The sequence below is a fragment of the Eriocheir sinensis genome, chromosome 28 (assembly GCF_024679095.1).
Source record: "Eriocheir sinensis breed Jianghai 21 chromosome 28, ASM2467909v1, whole genome shotgun sequence".
In the NCBI taxonomy this organism is placed as follows: Eukaryota; Metazoa; Arthropoda; class Malacostraca; order Decapoda; family Varunidae; genus Eriocheir; species Eriocheir sinensis.
Genome location: NC_066536.1, coordinates 16,306,934 through 16,327,359, shown reverse-complemented (window position 1 = coordinate 16,327,359; position 20,426 = coordinate 16,306,934). Strand labels below are relative to the sequence as shown.

Below are 20,426 nucleotides of genomic sequence, written 5' to 3'. Positions count from 1 at the left end.
CTGTCCTTGAAATCCTATTGCTCCTCCCACCATCCTTGTTCCCACCAATCACAAAAAATGAGCTACAGTATGCACCGCCTTTTTCCCGCCTTGTGTCTAAAATTAGGAAGTCTCATTGGCTGTCTCTCTCTCTCTCTCTCTCTCTCAGACACCGAGGCGCCGACACCATCACGTCTCGCCCACCTCTCTCTCTCTCTCTCTCTCTCAGACACCAAGGTGCCAACACCACCACTCCTTGCCTTTCGACGTGACCGTGACATGTTGACTGAAAATTAGCAGCATAATATACGGAGGTGACAAGCAGATACATGCTGGCTCAGGTTTCCGGCGCGCCACTGTGCGCGGCCGAGCACGCCGTATATCAGCCAGGCGGGCTTTTTGAACATCCGGCGCGAAGGGGTTAAGATGTCTGGCACAGTCTAACTCATAGCATCTTGAAATGTCTGGCGCAGTTTACGGGTTAAGGGTCCTAAGTGCATAATCCTGAAGTGTCTGAAACTTCCTACTGAAGGAATGAGAGCCATCAATACATGGGAAGCTCTCTCTACTCTCATTGCACAACTCCAGTTTCAGTGGAATCTCTATCTTTAATGTGTGGTTTATAGACCACCAGTAAAGTAGTAGTATTTCTGTATTAGTAAATTCCAAAATTTTATTATTCATATGGCATGTGCAATAATCATGAACTTTGATTATAATAATATTAATCTCCATTGGCTTCTTGTCTTCAGGTCCATCTGTGTTGGCTGGGGTTGCTGTGATGGTGATCCTAATTCCTGTTAATGGTTTTATTGCCAATAAGACCAAGATTCTCCAAATCAGTCAGATGAAAATGAAGGACAAGCGTGTTAAGCTTATGAATGAAATCCTAAATGGCATCAAGGTGAGTTTGGCAACTGGTTGCTTTTTGTATTAGTACTTTACTTATAGTATGTGTCAATCAATCAATAGGGTCTTATGCAACATGTATACCTCAGTTCATCTATTTATTTACTTTTCTTTTAATGCATAATGGACTCTTAATCATATATACACTGCTTGTTATTTGTAAGTATTTGCTGTGAAATAATTTCTTGATGATTGATAATTCATTGGCTTGCAGGTGCTGAAGCTGTATGCTTGGGAACCCTCATTTGAGGATCAAGTGTTGGACATCAGAAACAAGGAGGTTAAGGTGTTGAAGAAAGCTGCTTATCTTAATGCTGGCACCTCCTTCATTTGGACCTGCACCCCATTTTTGGTCAGTTTTAGACCTTTTTCCCAAAGTCAACCCCTTAACGACTACGCTGCCGCTGGCGTCATATAATTTTTTAATTATAGCAGGGTGTGCCAGAAAATTTTCTATAAAACATCTTTTATGACTTTTCTCAGTTTTAAAGTGTATTTTCCAATGACTTTTGCATTCTGGGGGATCTCCCGAGAGAAACTTTTGAGGTTTGGAAGGGTTAAACATACCAAATTTTCCAGCATATAAGGTGTGTGTGTGTGTGAGATGGAAAAGGGTAAGATAGACATAAAGTTGGGGGACACACAGTAAGCTATGTATGACCTCTTGGCTCATCCCATCAAATTGGCCCTTGAGCCTGTGGTGGCTCAGAAGCTACTATCCTGTGACACAGGGCAATATGTGCTGAGTATGAATGAGGATGATTTTATAAAGAGTGTATATGGGAGGGTTAACGGAGAGGGTGTCAGAAGACTACCAGTGAAATGAATCAATAGAATGGATGAGAGGAGGTTGGCAGGCAAGGTATTGAATGTGCTGAAAGGAAGTGTCAGAACAGGAAAAAAATGAAGGCACTTCTGCCAAGGTCAAGGCCAAGGGGAAGTTTCTATGAGGGGGCAGGGCATCAGAGATATAGATAGAGAGATAAATAAAAAGGCATATATGGAGAAATTGCATTGCCAATACTTTATGTGTTATTCTTAAGGGACCCAGAATCTCAGTGATTTAGGGGAATAACAGAACAAATACTGAACTAACTATCTTCTCCCCTTCTCTCTTCGTTTTCCATTTCTTTCCATTTCTCTTATGAAACAGGTTAACTTAGTCATGTTTGCTACATTTGTATTGTCAAGCCCAACGAACATCCTCACTGCAGAGATCATCTTTACCTCGGTATCTCTCCTGAACATTCTGCGCATGCCCATGATGATGTTACCTTTCCTTATCGTGGCATCAGTGCAGGTATTGCCTTGCAGTTTGATGCTATCAGTTACCCTGCTGATGCTGCAAAGTGTCATTCGTTTTTGTAAGTGTGGGTATTTTTTCGTCCCATCATAATAATGGCCTCTTGATCTGTGTAGACAAAGCTATCTATGCTTGTGTGGTATTCTTTCGTGGACTTTTTAGCTGATTGTATGGATTATCATTGTGTTTGTCCCCAGGAAAGTGTTATTTATTCAACGCATTTTCATTTGCTTAATTTTCATTAAAGCCAAAGTTATTTTCTTTCTCTTACTGCAACTATTGCCTTGCCTTCTTGTAAAAAAAAAAAGGGAGGGGGGCATTTGAGTGTAAATATTTTGTTTATACATGGAGGTATATCTCAAGTTGTGGGAGTGATTTTGCCTAATGTAATGTTTATGTTAATGGTTTATGTATTGATTAGTAGATTCCTCTTAGTTATTTAAAAATGATGTACATCTAATATTGATTTTTTGCTTATTCCAGGTGGTATTTGCTTGTCTCACAACCTACGTGTTTGTTAACAGCCACGCCACATTGACTACTCAGAAAATATTTGTGTCTATTGCATTGTTAAATATTCTACGTATGCCACTGGGGTTGACACCCATTATTTTGGCTTATACAATCCAGGTGAAGCCCTGAGTGATTTGTTTGCAAGGGTTGGGGAGGAGCACAGCAAGCATGGTGTTCTATCTCCTTTCTTGTAAATATCTTATTGCCATTTTTAATTTACCTCTAGGAATAGATTCTTAGCCTGCAAAACTGCCCAGCAATAGCATTACATGCAAACAAGCCCACTTGAGCACTTCAACAGTTGCATTAAAATAAGTTCATCAAATATGATCCACCTCATATTTTTCCTTTCCTATAGCACTTGACAACATTCTCAGAAATGCTTAAAAATGCAGCACCGAACCAGCAGAAAAATAACATTGATCTTATAAGATCAATAGGTATAGAAAAATACATGACTATATCTGAGATGCCATTATAAGTATGTGAATTGTTATACTATCAAAGATATGTCAATGCGAGAATTTGAACAAACATATGTGGCAATTTTTTTTCCTGTCAAACTGGAGAAAGACTACCTAAGCACACTGTTAATGGTATGGCAACCAGTCCACAGGAGCCTAAAGTTTTATTTTCACATGTACATAGTAACTATACTTTGGAATGTGTTATCTCTTGTGAGCCCCTACACAGTAACTAACTATGTTCAGACAAGGCACATCTCAGCTACGGGTGAGATTACAGCAGAAAAACAGAGACACTTACATATACTCTCCTTCAACAGGTAGCCCTGGTATCATTTGGAGCATATCTCACTGTATCACCTGAAAATATCTTGGATGCAAAAACAGCTTTTGTATCTATCTCTTTGTTTAATCTACTCCAATTCCCCATCACAATGATGCCCATGATAATCTCCAGCTTGGTTCAGGTAAACCTTACATAACAATTCTGCCTCTGACATTACTCTAGCCTCACAAAATACCACACCTTCACCAACCTGATACTACATGCTGCTCATGTGGCACATTCTGCATATTTAGATTGTCACCTAACATAGGTAAATTGTATAACCCATGCATGCCATCAGAGGGAGTGACTGGCTATTCCTGCCTTTGGCAGGGTTTTCCTCTATTCCACATGGCTTTTTCTTGTGATGTTAAGTTTGGGCTCCTGCTTAGTGTACTGGTTTTGGCTTATGTTTAGTTTGTGATAGAAACCCAGGTTGCATTTTTTTTTTTTTTTTTTTTTTTTTTTGTGGTATTCATTTTGTATGATGGAACAGCCACTGAACTAAGAGTTCCAGAAAATCCCTCCCCTTTATTTTTTTTGCTGTGTTTTGCATTGTGTGGTTGTTTTGGGGGATGCATGATGTGATGTGGGCCTATTCATGCAATTTGTCATTTTCGTTAATATGAATTTGATGATACTGATTTTGGATTATGATTGTATAATTAGTCCATGAGGTCTGGATAATTGTTGATTAAAGGTAAGGTAAATTTGGGGGAATATACTAAGCTGCATGTGGGCTCCTTGGGTGATGGAGATCAGTGGCCTTGTTGCTTGCTGTGTGTAGTCCTTTGCAATTTAACAAGCCTGTTGATGAGCAAGCCATTTTTTGCATGATTGAACATTGTCTTTATTATTATTATTATAATTATTATTATTGTTACTATTTCTAATATTATAGTTAATAATTTTATAATCATTATTATTATTGCTGTTATTATTAATAATATAACTAGATTGACAATAATAACAATATTTAAAAAATATAAATAATAATAATGATAATAAAAAATGATAATAATAATGATGAAAATAATAATAATTACAATGATATTAGTAAAATTTAATTATTATTATTATTATTAATAGATTATTTTATTTTCATTTTACTTCTTTGAATATCACTAATTATATTTTGGAGAGTAGGTAATGTTGCTTGTAAAATGGAGTACTGTTCAGTCATTTACTAAAGTAATAATAGTAAAATGGTTTTAAGTTTTTCAGTGTAAGTAAACCATATGTATTTTTTAAGAATACATCATCCAAAAGTTTTCATTATGTAATTATGTTTGAAAGTTAATTATAGTCATGTAGGTACAAAAAAAATCCTAATATGCTTTACCTTCTTCCCAGGCAAATGTCTCCCTCAAAAGACTAAACAGATTCCTGAATTCAGATGAACTGGATCCAAACTGTGTCTCGCATGACAGCCAGGAAGGTGAGCATACCTGTGTGTTGTATATATATATATATATATATATATATATATATATATATATATATATATATATATATATATATATATATATATATATATATATATATATATATACAGTCAAGTCGCGTATGGCGCGGTTAATTGGTTCTGAGCAACGGCCGTGTCGTAGGAAACCATGTCATAGGAATAACTAAACCTATGGAGAAAATACAATTTGGTTCTAACCCTTGCCATTTTGCCCCACCCACACTTTTTTTTTTTTTTTTTTTTTTTTTTTGTTTTTGTTCTTTCTAGCCCGAGTGCACCGATAGGCATTATCTGCCGTCATTGCTATGGTAATGACATCTCACTGGCAGGAAAATGGCATCCGCTGCTCTCTCTCTAGCTGTTCTGGCAACAAAATGGCGTCCGCTGATCTTCTTGATGACATTTAAACATGCATCACTAGCTGTTCTGGCCGACGAGCTCCTTGCAACAGATGATGAAAAGGAAGCTGCAGTGGTTATTGTGGCACAGAGAGGTGAAATTCAATGGAAGCACTTATATGTGTTTGTTTGGTCCGCCATATTTGTTGATGACGTCATTACAGCATGGAGGCGCTCCACCTCTCCAAACTGAGATGCAGCGAGGGGCCCGAATTGGCAACTCGTGCTGCGGAGTCATGCGTTTGAGAGCACACTGATCAGTCCATGCGGCCTGAGTCATTCTCTTAAACGCAGCCGAGGGGTGCTTTTGAGAGAGCGACTCGGGCCGCCCCGGGTGCCCAGACCATCCGTACCCCTCTATCAAATGCTTTTGTGCGCTTCTCAGTTAAGCCTCGTCGTTACTATGGTATCGGCATCTCACTGGCAGCAAAATGGCGTCCGCTGATCTTCCTGAGGACATTTACTTGCTCTTCTGGCAGCAAAATGGCGTCCACTGATCTTCCTGAGGACGTTTATTAGCTGTTCTGGCAGCAAAATGGTGTCCGCTGATCTTCCTGAACTTGGGCTGCAGCGTCATGCATTTGAAAGGACCCGGGGCGGTCTGGGCAGCCCAAGTTGCTCTCTCAAACTTACCACAGGGGAGACCACGAACCATGTCATAGATGGTTTCACCCGCGTACGGTTCTGAAACCATACCGCGTCATAGGAAACCACGCCTTACGAATCCGCGTCATACGTGACTTGACTGTATATATGGTAATACCTCAGTTTACAAGTGCCATACTTTATAAGTGTTTTGATTTACGAGCAAAAAATTAACTATAAATGCCTTGGTTTACGAGCGCTGACTTGGTGTACAACCATCCTGTTTGTAAAAGTCGAAGGCATGAGCTCAGGTTCCCATTGTTCGCCGCAAGACGAGAGTGCTCAGAGCAGAAAACAATGGGAATGGAGTCAACTTTCTCATATGTACCAAATTTCAGAACACCCTTTATGAATGCATGGCCTATTCTGTGTTCACAGTGCACCATATTCTGTACAGCTAAATCCTTCATTCAAAGTTTGTGAATTACACACAGGATAACAGTGTGACTTCGAGCTCAGGTTCATACAGTATCTTAAATGCATGTAATTTTTCTTCATAGAGCATCCTGTTGTGATCAAGAATGGAACCTATGCTTGGGGTCATGAAGAGGAGGATGGAAAACCAATTCTCCAAAATTTGAATCTGACAGTAGAGAAGGGCTCCCTGGTGGCTGTGGTGGGCACTGTTGGGGCTGGAAAGTCTTCCCTCTGTTCAGCCATCCTTGGGGAGATGGAGAAGCAGAGTGGCACACTGAATGTTACGGTGAGAACCAGTGTGCTTAGTACTAATCAGTATAAAAATTATGCTCAAATTAGTGACAGGTGTTGCTCATACTCTGTATCATTACAGGGGAGTATAGCATATGTTGCCCAGCAAGCATGGATTCAAAACGCCACAGTGGAAAACAACATCCTCTTCAACCAAGCCATGGATAAGGATCGTTACAATGTCTCCATACAAACCTGTGCTCTTGCTCCTGATCTTGAAATGCTACCTGGAGGAGATCAAACAGAAATAGGAGAAAAGGTGATAAAAATATTACACAATTGTATACAGTTCCTAACTTGCTTAAGGTATTTAACATCTTGGGTTCTATGAGTACCCACAAATTACAAGTGTCTCATTATTAATATATATTAATTTGGCATTCAGGGAATCAACTTAAGTGGTGGACAGAAGCAGAGAGTCAGTTTGGCACGAGCAGTCTACTCTGATGCAGACATTTACCTGCTGGATGATCCCCTGAGTGCTGTTGACTCTCATGTTGGGAAGCACATCTTTGACCACGTCATTGGACCCAAAGGAGTATTAAAGGGCAAAGTGAGTGTTTTTTGTAGTTGACAGATTGGGACAAACTTGGTCTTAACCCCTTCACTATGGCCGGGTGAAAACAGCGCCCCGCACCGTATCCGGGCTGGCCGCGTGCACCAAATTTGAAATGTCGCTGCTGGATATAACAAGTTTTAAGCCATAAACTCAACATAATCATCATGTATTATATAAAAAATATGCAAAATTAAATGGTGCACATAAAGAAACATAAACTATTTGATAATTTTGAGATGTATGCATAAATATACAGAGAAATTTGTGTTATGTGTAGATGATGTGTATCTGGTGAATTGTATTTCCTTATATTAGTTGTGATAAAGAAATAGATTTGTGGAAGAAAGTGGAGGAGAGGGAAGGGAAGGACACAAACGTAAGATCATGGAAAATATCCCACTGATTCACTGGCAGTGCACACAGATTTCACGGAAGTAAAAGGTTGAAAGGCTCCTGGAGGTGGGTCTTGTGTGTGTGTGTGTGTGTGTGTCTATGTGTGTGTGTAATTCACCTCTTGGTCTGCTGCGGGTCTCTCTCGAGACAGCTAGCCATTCCCCTACGGAAGGAGCTCAGAGCTCAGTGACCGATCTTTGGGGAGGACTGAGACCACTCACACACAACACACCGCAACAACGAGGTCACAACTCCTTGCCTTACGTCGTGTTGCGTACCTGGTCACTGCTAGGTGAAAAGGGGCTACACATGAAAGAAGATAAACCCAACTTATCTTCAATGTTGTGTGTGTGTGTGTGTGAGAGAGAGAGAAGAGAGAGAGAAGAGAGAGAGAGAGAAGAGAGAGAGAGAGAGAGAGAGAGAGAGAGAGAGAGAGAGAGAGAGAGAGAGAGAGAGAGAGAGGAGCGCCTCCTATAAAACAGGAAGTTAACGTTCATGGCTATTTCAGCTAAGTAGTAGTGAAGTAAGTATGAAGCAGTAATAGATAGGTTCAAATGGGAAAGATGGATGGAAATCCTGAAGCGGTGGCACCAGAGGATCCTTAACATGTGACCAAGATGTAGTCCTGATGCCCATGTCATCAAGATGGCAGCAAACAAATGCTATCCGGGATGTGCCGAGATGCTTTCTTCCAGCAAAAGTTCCATTATTAGAGAAAATCTACCCATTATTGTAGAAACTTGGTATCTTCTAACTTAACATTATTGTAAAAATATATATATTTGGGAAATCAGTTAATGGCAAGATCTTACTGTAGGGTCAGAATGTACTTTAAGAGAGGATTGATGCAGTTTTACATGATATTTTCAATGACCGTTTAGCACTGAAAAGTAATTAGAATTACATACTAGAAGAATTCAAGTGACAAGTAACTAAATGGATAAAAAGTTTAGGTAAAAGTATACTCATAATCCTTTGATAGTTGTTATGTATATTACATAAATTAGAATTTGAAACTGCAGTGTTGCATAAAACTGAATAATGATTTAGAAAGAGGGAAATTGGGTACAGCATTATAGTATACATGTTATGGTAATTGAAAGGAATGGAGGAATAAAATATCTCAATACATTTTACAAATGTACAGATGTATGCTTTTATGTATTCCACAGACACGTATCTTGGTGACTCATGGCATTACATACTTGCCTAGGGTTGACAGAATTATAGTGATGAAGAATGGGCAGATCTCAGAGCAGGGCACATATGCTGAATTGGTGGAGAATAAGGGAGAGTTCAACGAGTTTCTTCTTCAGTATCTCTCTGAGAAGGGTGAAGAAGCATTTGATGATGACCTTGAGGGTGAGTTTTCTATTGCACTAGTCAATATTCTGTTGTCTTTATCTGAAAAGCTGTCTGAATCTATAATTTTTCATGCTTGTTTGAAACTGACTCTATGGAGCCAGCTACAGTATACAGTCTACATATGTGTCTCTGTATTTCCAACACCCAACTGTTTTAACATCTCTCCTAATGTTAAATAATAATGTTGTGTCCATTCATCTCATTCTCCTTTGAAACTTCCTCAGGAAGCTTGTTACACCATAAAACAAGATATCAAATTATATATATATATATATATATATATATATATATATATATATATATATATATATATATATATATATATATATATATATATATATATATATATATATATATATATATATATAGGGGGATAGATTCAAATACATTGAGTTAGTTTCTATTTCTTGGTTTATAAGCTTATGATACAAAAATTCCTGGAATTATGCCTTGCCTTTGTGTACCTATCTGTCTATCTCTAGCTCTTACATCCTGATCCTTCCAGGAACTTCCAATGAAGATAAAGACTTTGCCTTTTTCCCTTTATTATATGTGTTCTATATCCTGTTGTAGGGGATAATTATGGTTTGTAGTTTGGTTATATGTGCAATGTTGACATTGTTTACAGAGCTAAAAGATATCAGACAGAACTTGGAGAACAAGATAGGACGAGAAGCTCTCCAGCGCCAAATTTCTCGTAAGAGGCAAGAGTCGGAGTCAGAAAGTATAGGGAGTGAGAGAGCTCGACACAGCACAGAGTGAGTATTAACTTGGAGGGGAGGATGTTCCCAAAGGGAACAGGGTATCAACTGTTTTGGGCCATGAGATAAGTAAACCCCAGTTCCTAGATTCACAGTTTTGCCCCGCTTTCTTTTTTTCTGAAAAGAGCATGATGTACTGGATTTATTTCCCATCAGTTATCACTAGAAAGATAATATTATTGAAATTTAAATGTCTATACTAACCTCCCTCACCCAACCTTAGCTTGCCATGCCCTCTTCATAATTCTAATAATTTAGATAACATTGGCAATAAACTCATACATCACACTATGTACAGGGAGAAGCCCAGAAGGGAGAGCTTAAGGTCCAAGAAGATTAGTGAATCTGAGAAGCCTAAGTCCCTGTTGCCTGCCTCCCCCGTCCTGGACGAAAAGAAAACTGGCGAAAAACTCATTCAAGCAGAAAAGGCACAGACCGGAAAAGTCTCCTTCGGTGTATATGGCTACTACGTTCGGAATATTGGCTTTGTTGCCACATCATTCACAGTTATATCCTACGTACTGTCACAAGCCTGCTCTGTAGGTTCCAATGTGTGGCTTACTGCTTGGTCTGAAGTGGATCTTGATGAGAATGGTGAAATGGACACGGCTGTACGTGACAAGTACCTGGGAGTGTACACAGCTCTGGGAGTGGGGCAAGGTGAGTTTTCTTTTCTATTACATATGTGAAGATTTCTTAGTTCAGCAGTCATTATTTGATGACTTATAATTTTAGAAAACTCTGAAGGGCTCTGCTCCACTATACTATAAATGATAGAAAACATTCTGTCACAGGTTAGAAGACTTGACAGTCTATTTACTATAGTGCATGATCAGATAACTGTTGCTGATTTAGGCATAGGGGCATCAAGTCATTGGATGGGTCTTAAGACTTTCATCTTAACTAGTTCATTCCTTCACAGTTATCATTTATTCAATTTGGAATGTTTAAAATAAGCCAAAAAATTCTGGGAGACATTATGCATGTGAACTGTAGCTTGTATGTTAGTGCGTGGCCAGTCTATTGCCTCGCTGGAGTCAGGCACACAACTAACTAGATGTTGATTGTGCCATAAATCTTTGTTTTCCAATACTTTATTCCTACTTGCTCAATCATTCTATTACTGCTATGACTTATGGATGTAAAATTCATAAGTGAGAATATATTAACAGCTGAAGAGAATCTATGAATAATTAAGTTGTAGGCATATGCTTTTGCATGGTCTCGGTGCTCATCTCTGTCACAGTGACCCTTGAGCCATGGTAGGTGATAACCCATCACCCTGAGACACAGGCCCAGCGTGACATCTGGGTTACCACAGTTTACATTCCCCAGGTTTTCCCAGGTACCCATTTATCAACCAGTCTGAAAGGGAAGGTTATAGATAAATTTCTTGTGGCTCCATTAATATATACTATTTGCCTACTTATGAATTTCTAAGGAAAAAAATCTAGGAAAGTTTGGAAGGTGCGCAGAGACAACCCATGTGCTTCCCTAAGGATGAGGTGTTGGAAGAAAAACTAATGAAACTTATTGGGGTGCGAGAGAGTTAATATAGGAGGAGAATAGTCAATGCCTGGCCCTTGCTTGCATTTTTCCCTCAATGTTTTTTGTTTGTTTTTTATTTATTTCTGCCATGGAAAATTTTATGTTTTTATCATCATTACTATTATCATTATTTTATTGTTATCATTATGATTGTTATTTTATTATCATTATTATTGTTTTACTTTACTTTTTGCATTTCATTCACTCACAATTTTCGACCTTTTTCCCTTCTGGTTGTAATTTTTTGCTGCTAAGAATTTTTTTTTATTATTATAATTTCCTGCCTTCAAAATTAGTTTTGGGATTTTCAGACGAGTGGAATATCCATTGATGGACTTTTACTGTATCAGCACTCCCATGACAGTCTTCCCAACCTCATCAGAGAAAATTTTGTGAAAGCCCTTCTTGTGTAGGTTTAAAGCAGTTAACAGTATCCCCCAAGGCTCCATGACTCCTTAATTTTGCAGCATTGTTCATCATGTGTGGAGCCTTGACAGTTGCGGGAGCCACTGTGCGTGCTGCAAAGTACTTACATAAAATGCTGCTCGGGAACATCATGCGCAGTCCTATGTCTTTCTTTGACGTTACACCAACTGGCCGCATTGTCAATCGTTTCTCCAAGGACATAGATACTGTTGATGTTATGTTACCAACCAATTTCAGGTCATGGATAGGGTGCTTCATATCGGTAAGTGCCACACACCTAATCATTCATTTGTCTAGTTCCATTTCCGTGTGGCATTATTTGATTCACCATCAGCAGAAGTCTGTCCAGAAATGCTTGCTGCATATTTCTATGAAACAGATTCTACTGTGCTCTGACAAAGTGTTGGGGGAAGTACATGACAACCGACATTTATCGTGTTATGGTCTGGCTTTTGGGTTTCTTCTACATGTGGTGATAATTTTCTTGTTACTGTACTGTCACAGATGATCATATGGGGTAGTGTTTGATTACTTATTTGATTTTCCGTTTTCTTATAATCTAAAACGCTATTTTTAATGCTTTTTTGTGGGCTGTGCACTCTCCAAACTGATGTAACAGAATCTTTATTCAACAGCCCTTTTCATTCTGGGAGGGGCATTTACCCTATCCTATGGATGCCTGGATGCAGCGAAGGAGCTTCATTCAAGACTCTTAAGAACTGTGTTGCGGCTCCCCATGTCCTTCTATGATACCACTCCTATAGGTCGCCTAGTTAACAGGTTCAGCAAAGATGTGGACACACTTGACAGTGTCCTGCCTTGGTCCATTAGATCTTGGCTTGTGTGTTTCTTTACGGTATGTATGTAGTCTGTGTGTGTGTGTGTGTATGTGTGTGTGTGTGTGTGTTGAGAATGCAAGAGACCATCACTTGAACCACCTCCTGACTTAGATTATTCCACTTGTCAATAGTGCTAAATGGAAAGCTGAATTGCTTTACAATGTTTTCAAATTTAGGCTATTCAACTTGAACTTGTCTCCTCATGTTCTTTTATTGTTGCACATAAAAAATCACTATCCACTTTTACATAGCCTCTCGGTCTTCTATGCATCCAAATTAAGACTTCCTTCTCTTCTTTCCTCAAGTATTGGAAGGTTAAATTTCTTCAGTCTCTTCATGTGACAACTTCTGCAGACTTTGTACCATTCTTGTCACTACTCTTTACATTCACTTTCTTATTTATATTTTGTGCTGACCAAATTTCTGGTGCATATTACAGTCCATATCTTACCTTGAACACTCTTTTTTCTCAGTATATCTTCATCCATATAAGAGAACACCATTTTGATGTATAGTATCAGCTCTAATGTTCTTCCTGTGATTATATTTACTGTGTTTACCAGCAGATGAGACGAACAATGTGTAAGATGACTAAAAAATTCCCATGGTCTTCTGTCTCCATAGTTTGTTTGAGTTCCTTCCAATCTCCTTCTTCAAAATATTTCCTTAAGCCTGTAAAGTTTGCTTTCTTGTAGCTGTATCTGCTGTGCCAGTGTGACTCTTCTCTTGGCGTCACACTCCCTTCTAACGTCTGGAATTCTAACACCACATGATCGCTTTTTTCGGTGGGGCACAGGTAGCTACAAATATGGCCTTGCTTGGGTGTGCTCGTCTCTGTATCTTGCATTTTCTTTAACCTACTGCGTCATTACATAGTTCATTTTTATATTCAGTAGTATACTACCCCTCAAATTTTCATTTACTCCTGCTTCCCATGTCTCCCTTAGCATGTCTTTACAATTAAAGTTCCCCACCAATATTATAGTCAGTTTCTACAACTTTCCATAAGTGTCTGTTTATGGCTGTCAGCGTCTCATGAAAATCAGCTTCATTCCATGCCCTTGTCTTGTCATACCCCACTTTGATGCCTCTCTTGCCCTGCCCCCACTGTGCTTGCTTAATGTTTATTGCCTCTGCTATACCCTCTCCTGGTTTCGCATTATCCACAATCATTTTATTCTTCACAGCCATCATCACTCCCCCTTGCATTTCTTCCTTTCTGTCTCTTCTCCACTGTATACATCTGCAATACCCCATCTCAACACTGACATTTTCACACAATTAGGTCTCCACAAGGCACATGATGTCATGCTCCTTTTCCTGTAAGGAACAGCTTAATATCATTTCACTTGGGTTAAAGTAGAGACTGCCTAGTTTTGGCTACAGGGTACATATTTTCATCTATATTATCAAAATGCTTTGGCCTTAATTATACCTGCAAGCTTTCTTAAATTATTGATGTGTACTTGATCATGATTTGTTCTGCTGATTTCTGTTTCTTTGGCTGCCTTTACTAATTGGTCTGTCCTGTCTCGACTTCATTTATGCTAATTTTGGGGCTGTAATGATTTTTGTTAATATCTCTCCTATTTTTTTCAGTTAATTTCAAGATACTTTATATAAAAATTGTAATGAAAGAAACACCTAAAAAATTCATTGTTGTTGAATATTAGGTCTTTTGATCAACCAAATATTTTTGTTAAATTTAAGCAATGAGCTTATTGAAAGGTACAACATTTACATTATAAAGTCAAATTTAAAGTTAATAAAAAATCAGGCTTTATTTCATAAAGATGTTAATTCAATAAGCTTCACAGATATTTCCATTACAAATTAGTTGTTTTACTTCATTCAATGTTTAGGAAATGCTTCTCATAATGGATTAAATGTAAATATGTTAGTTACTGAAGCTAGAACTCTTCTAATCCATATATGTATTACAACAGGTGGTAGCAACCTTCGTAGTGATACTTGCCGCTACAGTAGAGTTTGCTTATGTCATGGTGCCGACACTGATCATCTATTATTTTGTTCAAGTAAGTTCTACCATTGTTACAGTTTCTTTCACAATATGTCCTCCTCCTCCTTGGAGATCATTAAGTCTATTATAATTGTGATGATACTGTAAGAGCCAGTGAGGCTTACTGAACATTATGAATGGAATTTGAGGGAAACAGGAGGACGAGGTGCAGTTCTCATACATCCATATATGATTAAATGGTGAGTGAAATGTATGTTCATTTGTCACTATGATTATACCAATTACTCCTAAGATGATTAATCTGTTCACATTTCCCTCTTTAGGTACTGTATGTGGCAACCTCAAGACAGCTGAAGCGCATTGAGTCGGTGTCCCGCTCACCCATCTACTCCCACTTCCAGGAGACTCTCCAGGGTAAGTACATGGAACCCAAAACATACACAGAGCTTAAAAGTAATGCCATAGATACTCCTGTGAAAGTCAAGCTCATGTACAAGTTGACCTCTCAAGGTCAACTTGTGTTCCACTGTGGAATCAGTTTAACCCTCCAAAAAGTAGTAGTAGCAGTAGTAGTAGTAGTGGTAGTAGTAGTAGGAGGAGGAGGAGAAGCAGCAAAAACCTCCTAGAAAAGTATCCCCCATATAAAAGTTGACTCCATAAACATGACTTAAAAATATGCCCAAAAGATTTGACTTTTATGCCAGTATGAGCATATACAGTAAATATGTCTATTTATTATTAAAAGTTCAAGCATCCTCCTGTTATTTACTATATTAAATGATGTAAGATATATATAATGTGTTGCATCAAGTAGGGTAGATTAGTATTTAGTGAATACATCCAATACAGAATTCGAAACTAACCAAAACAAACTTGTAAATTGTTTCAAAATATTATTGTATTTTCTAAAAGAGAGGTGCATATATTTTATTTAATTATTGCAGGAGCTCCCACCATAAGAGCATTTGGGAAGCAACATGTGTTCATCAAAGAGTCAGAGAGCAGAGTGGATTTCAACATGATCAGCTCCAATCCCAGCATTATGGCTAACAGGTTTGGCTCTTAAACTTTGTTATGTGGAGCTATATTTAACAAAATATAAAGTGATCAAATTTCCACTGATTCATGCACAATACTTCCATAAATATTAAGTTTGTAGTATTACCCATTTGTCATCCTGATGACTTCTTTCATACAGGGGCAGAAATGGCTTCCTCCTCTTTTCCATTGGTTTGGTAAGTTAGGTTGGGATGAAGATTATTTGCAAGCAAAGGTAAACCACAATCTCTTATCCTGAAACTACCTCCTTGCAGGTGGTTGGCAGTGAGGCTGGAATTCATTGGCAATATCATGACGTTTTCAGCAGCCATGTTTGCTGTTGGCAGGAGAGGATCTATTTCAGGAGGAGTTGTTGGCCTCTCAGTCACCTATGCTCTCTCGGTAAGTAATTAGACTATTGAGTATAAACTGCAAGTATTTTTCTGAAGCAACTATGAGACAACCTTAATTTGCACATTGCTCATTGGATATAAGGAAAGAAAGGGAGCTCAAAAGTAGAGGAAGTTGATATTTTCAGAAGAGCAGAGTTATAACCTATCTTACTATTTCTTTTAGGTAACACAGACTTTGAATTGGCTTGTGAGAATGACATCAGATGTTGAAACCAACATTGTGTCTGTGGAGCGTATTAAGGAATACACAGAAACCCCACAGGAGGCACCCTGGGATATACCTAACAAGAAGCCACCTAAGGTTTGGCCCTTGAATATGTATAATAAATAAAATAAGAAAATGGTATCTCTGGTAATCAGCTCCAGACTTAATGTATTCTTATATTACAGTGCAATTGTAATTCCAGTTTGCTTTGGAGTTTAGAAATATCATCGTATTCATACATGCTCATGTAAAAGTAAAAAATTTTTTTTATTCATTTAGTGTTAAATTTTTCCAAGCTGTTCAACCATATGTATCCAAGCCATAAGGAAGCAAAGTATATAAAACAATTATTACTGTATTGTAGCCTTGAAGTGCAGATGTTATGTTATAACTGAAATAGCAGTCAGCTTGGACATTGAGTATAAGGAAATTCCAGATTTTGGGCCCAAATATGAAGGGTCAGCTTTTACATGAGATCAACTTTTACATGAGTATTTATGGTTTTGTGTGGTCAAAAATAATACTGTACAATATATATCCTTAATATTCTTACAAACTTTTTTTTGTGTGTATGTTTCAGGAGTGGCCTCAAGAAGGGGTGGTGATGTTTAACAAATATGCCACAAGGTACCGTGAAGGGTTAGACCTAGTGGTGAAGGATATAAATGTCCATATTAATTCTGGAGAGAAGGTGAGTTGAATCACCTTGGTTTGCTCAAGTGACAGGCCTTTCTTTTCAGCATGCCTTGTGTATATTTATCAGAAATACTGTTTATCAACACTCAGTAAAAGGTCATTGTTTAATTACAGTTGCTACACCTGCATTGTCAAGGGAAGGAAAATATTTTGGGGACTTTGCAGAAATAACCAATTAATTTGTGTTTTAGATTGGTATTGTGGGAAGGACAGGGGCTGGAAAGTCCTCCATGACACTTGGCCTCTTCCGCATCATTGAAGCTGCTGAAGGCAACATTACCATAGACGGGGTCAACATTGGTGAGATTGGCCTGCATGACGTGCGTGGCAAGCTAACCATCATCCCTCAGGTGCGTGACATTTTGTTCATGCCCTTTGTTAGTAAATGTAAATAAATATGGCAATGTACACTTTCTGCATTAATCATTCATTGAAAAGAAAAAAAAAGATATTAGGAACATTTATTTTTAGAGATAAATAGTTTTATTTCTAACACATGAATTTCAGTCCTATGGTGGTACATTCATCTGCCTGTAGGGAAAGGTAACAAAAGTGCTGAGATAGTAACGTTATCTTCACACAAACCATAAACAATGCAAAGTGAGGTCATAAAAAGTTTGGCATATTCTGCCCTATCCTGTAAAATGTTACACTGCTCAAAAGTGTCAATTTATTCAACTTTTATGCTATCAAGTTACTTGACATGTTTGTACAAAAGACAAACCTACTTAGTGGCTGTGATGTGTCCCCAGTCAAATTTCTGCCATTTAGCCATCTTCTCATGTGAATGGGGCATCAGAGTATAATAGTGTTCACAATACCCAACATATGCATTTAGTTAATCCTCAGCACAAGTGCCAACTTGTCTATTTGACTTAATTGTCAAAGGGCATAAGTTGTAATTATATTTTCATACCAATACAGAATGTCAAATTGGTACTGAATTGCTCATAATGCATTGTTATATGACATTGATATGTTATTTCAGGACCCTGTGTTGTTTAGTGGGACACTGCGAATGAACCTGGACCCCTTTAATTTGTACAGTGATGAAAAGGTGTGGTCTGCCTTAGAGCATGCACATCTCAAGGGATTTGTCAGCACTCTTTCTGCTGGCCTTCAGCATGAGATTTCAGAAGGAGGAGACAACCTTAGGTGAGTGTTCTTGTTTATGATGCCTATTTATGGGCAAAAAATATTGATCCACTCTGAAGTAAATTATGCACTAAGATCTGTGGTCACAGAGTAGAATATATTCAACTTCATTCATATTGAAGTTACTAGTAGGTAGAGGAAGAGGAAGAGGATAATCAAGATGAACACTTAGTCAGTTTTGTCAAACTGCAGATATATCTCTTTGTTAATTAAGAGTGCAGCCTGCCACTATAAAGGGTGACTGAGAAACACATTCACAAGTACTAATGCAGCAATACTGTTTTCAATTCCTCAGTGTGGGCCAGAGGCAGTTGGTATGTCTGGGTAGGGCTCTCCTGCGCAAGACCCGCGTCCTAATCCTGGATGAGGCTACGGCTGCTATTGACTTGGAGACTGATGATCTCATCCAACAGACCATCCGAACAGAGTTTGTGGACTGTACTGTGCTGACCATTGCACATCGCCTCAACACAATCATGGACTCCTCCAGGTTAGGTGCCTTCCATTTTACCTTCACCTCACTAAATGCTACATCTTTTGGGGTGGAACTAGGAGACATTTATATTTAAGAAATGCATAATTCATTGAGAAAGACAAGATGCTTGACTTACCACATAGGCTACACATGTATTCATGCATCCATGAAGTAATTTCAGTTTACACTCTATATCTTTAACAAAAAATCGTATATTGAACTTTTTAGTGAATTTGTGGTTGCATGTAATATCAATATTTATACGTAGAAAAATTACTACTGGTTTCTACAGACCTCATGCTAACTCAAGCTGGATATGTGTGACATCCAGCTCGTTTCTGGATGGTTTCTCAATGTTTGGGTGGAATTGTTTGGCATCCAAATTTCCAGTTAATGGGGACATGATTTGTGCTAAATCGTTTACCCTACCAACAACTGAGTTTGTGTCAGTTTGGTTCACTTTGTGTTCATTTTTCTTTTGGCCAAATGAAGCAACTGGAACCAGCTCAAAGAGATACGAATTAGGACAAACTCAAGAATGTAATACAATCCTCATTCAATGTGGCTGATTTGAGATCATTATTTGAGCATGTTCAAAACTTTGTTGGGTGAGCATGAAGTATTTGGATTCATACCAAATACCTGGGGAGTCTGCCGAACTATATGCCAATTGGAATACAAAGCCTGCATCAGCATGGCTTGAGATACAGATCATGAACATGTGAAAGCCCCTTAAAGGAACAAGCTAATGAAACAATATGTGCTGTAATAACATTGGTCATTTTTAATATACCATATTTGATCCCTGCATTTAGCCCTCCCCTCTAACCTAGCCTTGACTAGCTCATGGAGAAAAGTGTTACCATATATCATTTAAGGTAAGGTAATATATTTGAGTGCAGATAAAACAGGTGACACTGACTCACTCATGTGTTACACTGAGATCAGAAAGTTAGCAGTTCTTAATTCATCTTTTTACAGAGTACTGGTGCTGGACCGAGGTATGGTGAAAGAGTTTGACACCCCATCTTCATTACTCGAAAGTAAATCTTCTGCATTCTACAGTATGGCAAAGGATGCAGGACTGGTGTAAGAATAATATAAATATCATGCCAGAACATTTTTTAAGTGTTTACTAGGAAGGGACATGTAGCATTTAAGGAATCAATGTACTAATAAAGTTCCTGAATTGTAAGAATTTTCTTGTTATTGATAAAAGAGCAAATGCCTTGAGTGTGATTTGGCTGTATTCTAGTGTTCACAAGGTAAATTATGAATGAATGAGTATGTACATGTTTGCTGCCGTGTGAGTTTCAGTGAAGTTTGTATTTTATCATCATATGATGTTACCATATAGGATGTCATAATTTATTAGCTCACCACTGTTGAAGTTAGTACTTAATAAATGAAACTATTTTCAATATGAAAACAAAGTAGATTTTACTTTTGTTTTTCATACATATGAAATAAAAAAATATGCTTTATTATTTATCTTTTCTATGCATCTGTACTTCTCATCTGCCTTAGCTTCAGTAAGCTGGGCCCTGAAAGATACATACAAACAAAAATAAATTGTATTAACACCCTCCTGATCCTGACATATCCATTAATTAAAGGATTTAATGTGTGTGGAACACAATAATGAATGTATACAGAAAAAGTAGACCACTCATATTCTCTAAAAGATGTGTGTGTGGAGTACACCCATATTCAAGCTAGTTATGTTTACAAACACTGCACAATATCAGGCAAATTATGAAAGCTGTGTTACATCTCCTATTTGTTTATCTATCAACTTACTCTGATGTCTACTTAACTTTATTTTCCCTTGCCCAAATGCTGCTCTTACAGTCCCTGCCTCCC

At 38.1% G+C, this 20,426-nt stretch overlaps 1 protein-coding gene across 8 annotated transcripts in view; it reads left to right on the top strand.

Moving 5' to 3' along the window:
• The window catches only part of LOC127004632 (ATP-binding cassette sub-family C member 3-like), a 32,833-nt gene extending 12,786 nt beyond the window's left edge, over positions 1-20,047 (top strand). The window contains exons 10-31 of one of the 8 annotated variants that reach the window (XM_050872667.1): positions 732-883; positions 1,103-1,240; positions 2,675-2,821; positions 3,489-3,635; positions 4,847-4,931; positions 6,502-6,704; positions 6,792-6,968; positions 7,095-7,262; positions 8,834-9,023; positions 9,655-9,784; positions 10,086-10,447; positions 12,397-12,617; positions 14,547-14,636; positions 14,905-14,995; positions 15,526-15,634; positions 15,895-16,021; positions 16,196-16,333; positions 16,818-16,928; positions 17,125-17,283; positions 17,922-18,088; positions 18,384-18,578; positions 19,545-20,047. In XM_050872667.1, the coding sequence (XP_050728624.1) occupies positions 732-883; positions 1,103-1,240; positions 2,675-2,821; positions 3,489-3,635; positions 4,847-4,931; positions 6,502-6,704; positions 6,792-6,968; positions 7,095-7,262; positions 8,834-9,023; positions 9,655-9,784; positions 10,086-10,447; positions 12,397-12,617; positions 14,547-14,636; positions 14,905-14,995; positions 15,526-15,634; positions 15,895-16,021; positions 16,196-16,333; positions 16,818-16,928; positions 17,125-17,283; positions 17,922-18,088; positions 18,384-18,578; positions 19,545-19,656 (3,419 nt within the window). In that variant the 3' untranslated portion in view covers positions 19,657-20,047. Of the gene's footprint in view, positions 1-731; positions 884-1,102; positions 1,241-1,327; positions 2,189-2,674; positions 2,822-3,488; positions 3,636-4,846; positions 4,932-6,501; positions 6,705-6,791; positions 6,969-7,094; positions 7,263-8,833; positions 9,024-9,654; positions 9,785-10,085; positions 10,448-11,802; positions 12,024-12,396; positions 12,618-14,546; positions 14,637-14,904; positions 14,996-15,525; positions 15,635-15,894; positions 16,022-16,195; positions 16,334-16,817; positions 16,929-17,124; positions 17,284-17,921; positions 18,089-18,383; positions 18,579-19,544 lie in introns of those variants that run through there. The other 7 variants (XM_050872666.1, XM_050872669.1, XM_050872668.1 and 4 more) reach the window with 7 other exon arrangements.
• The last annotated feature ends 379 nt before the right edge of the window (positions 20,048-20,426 follow it).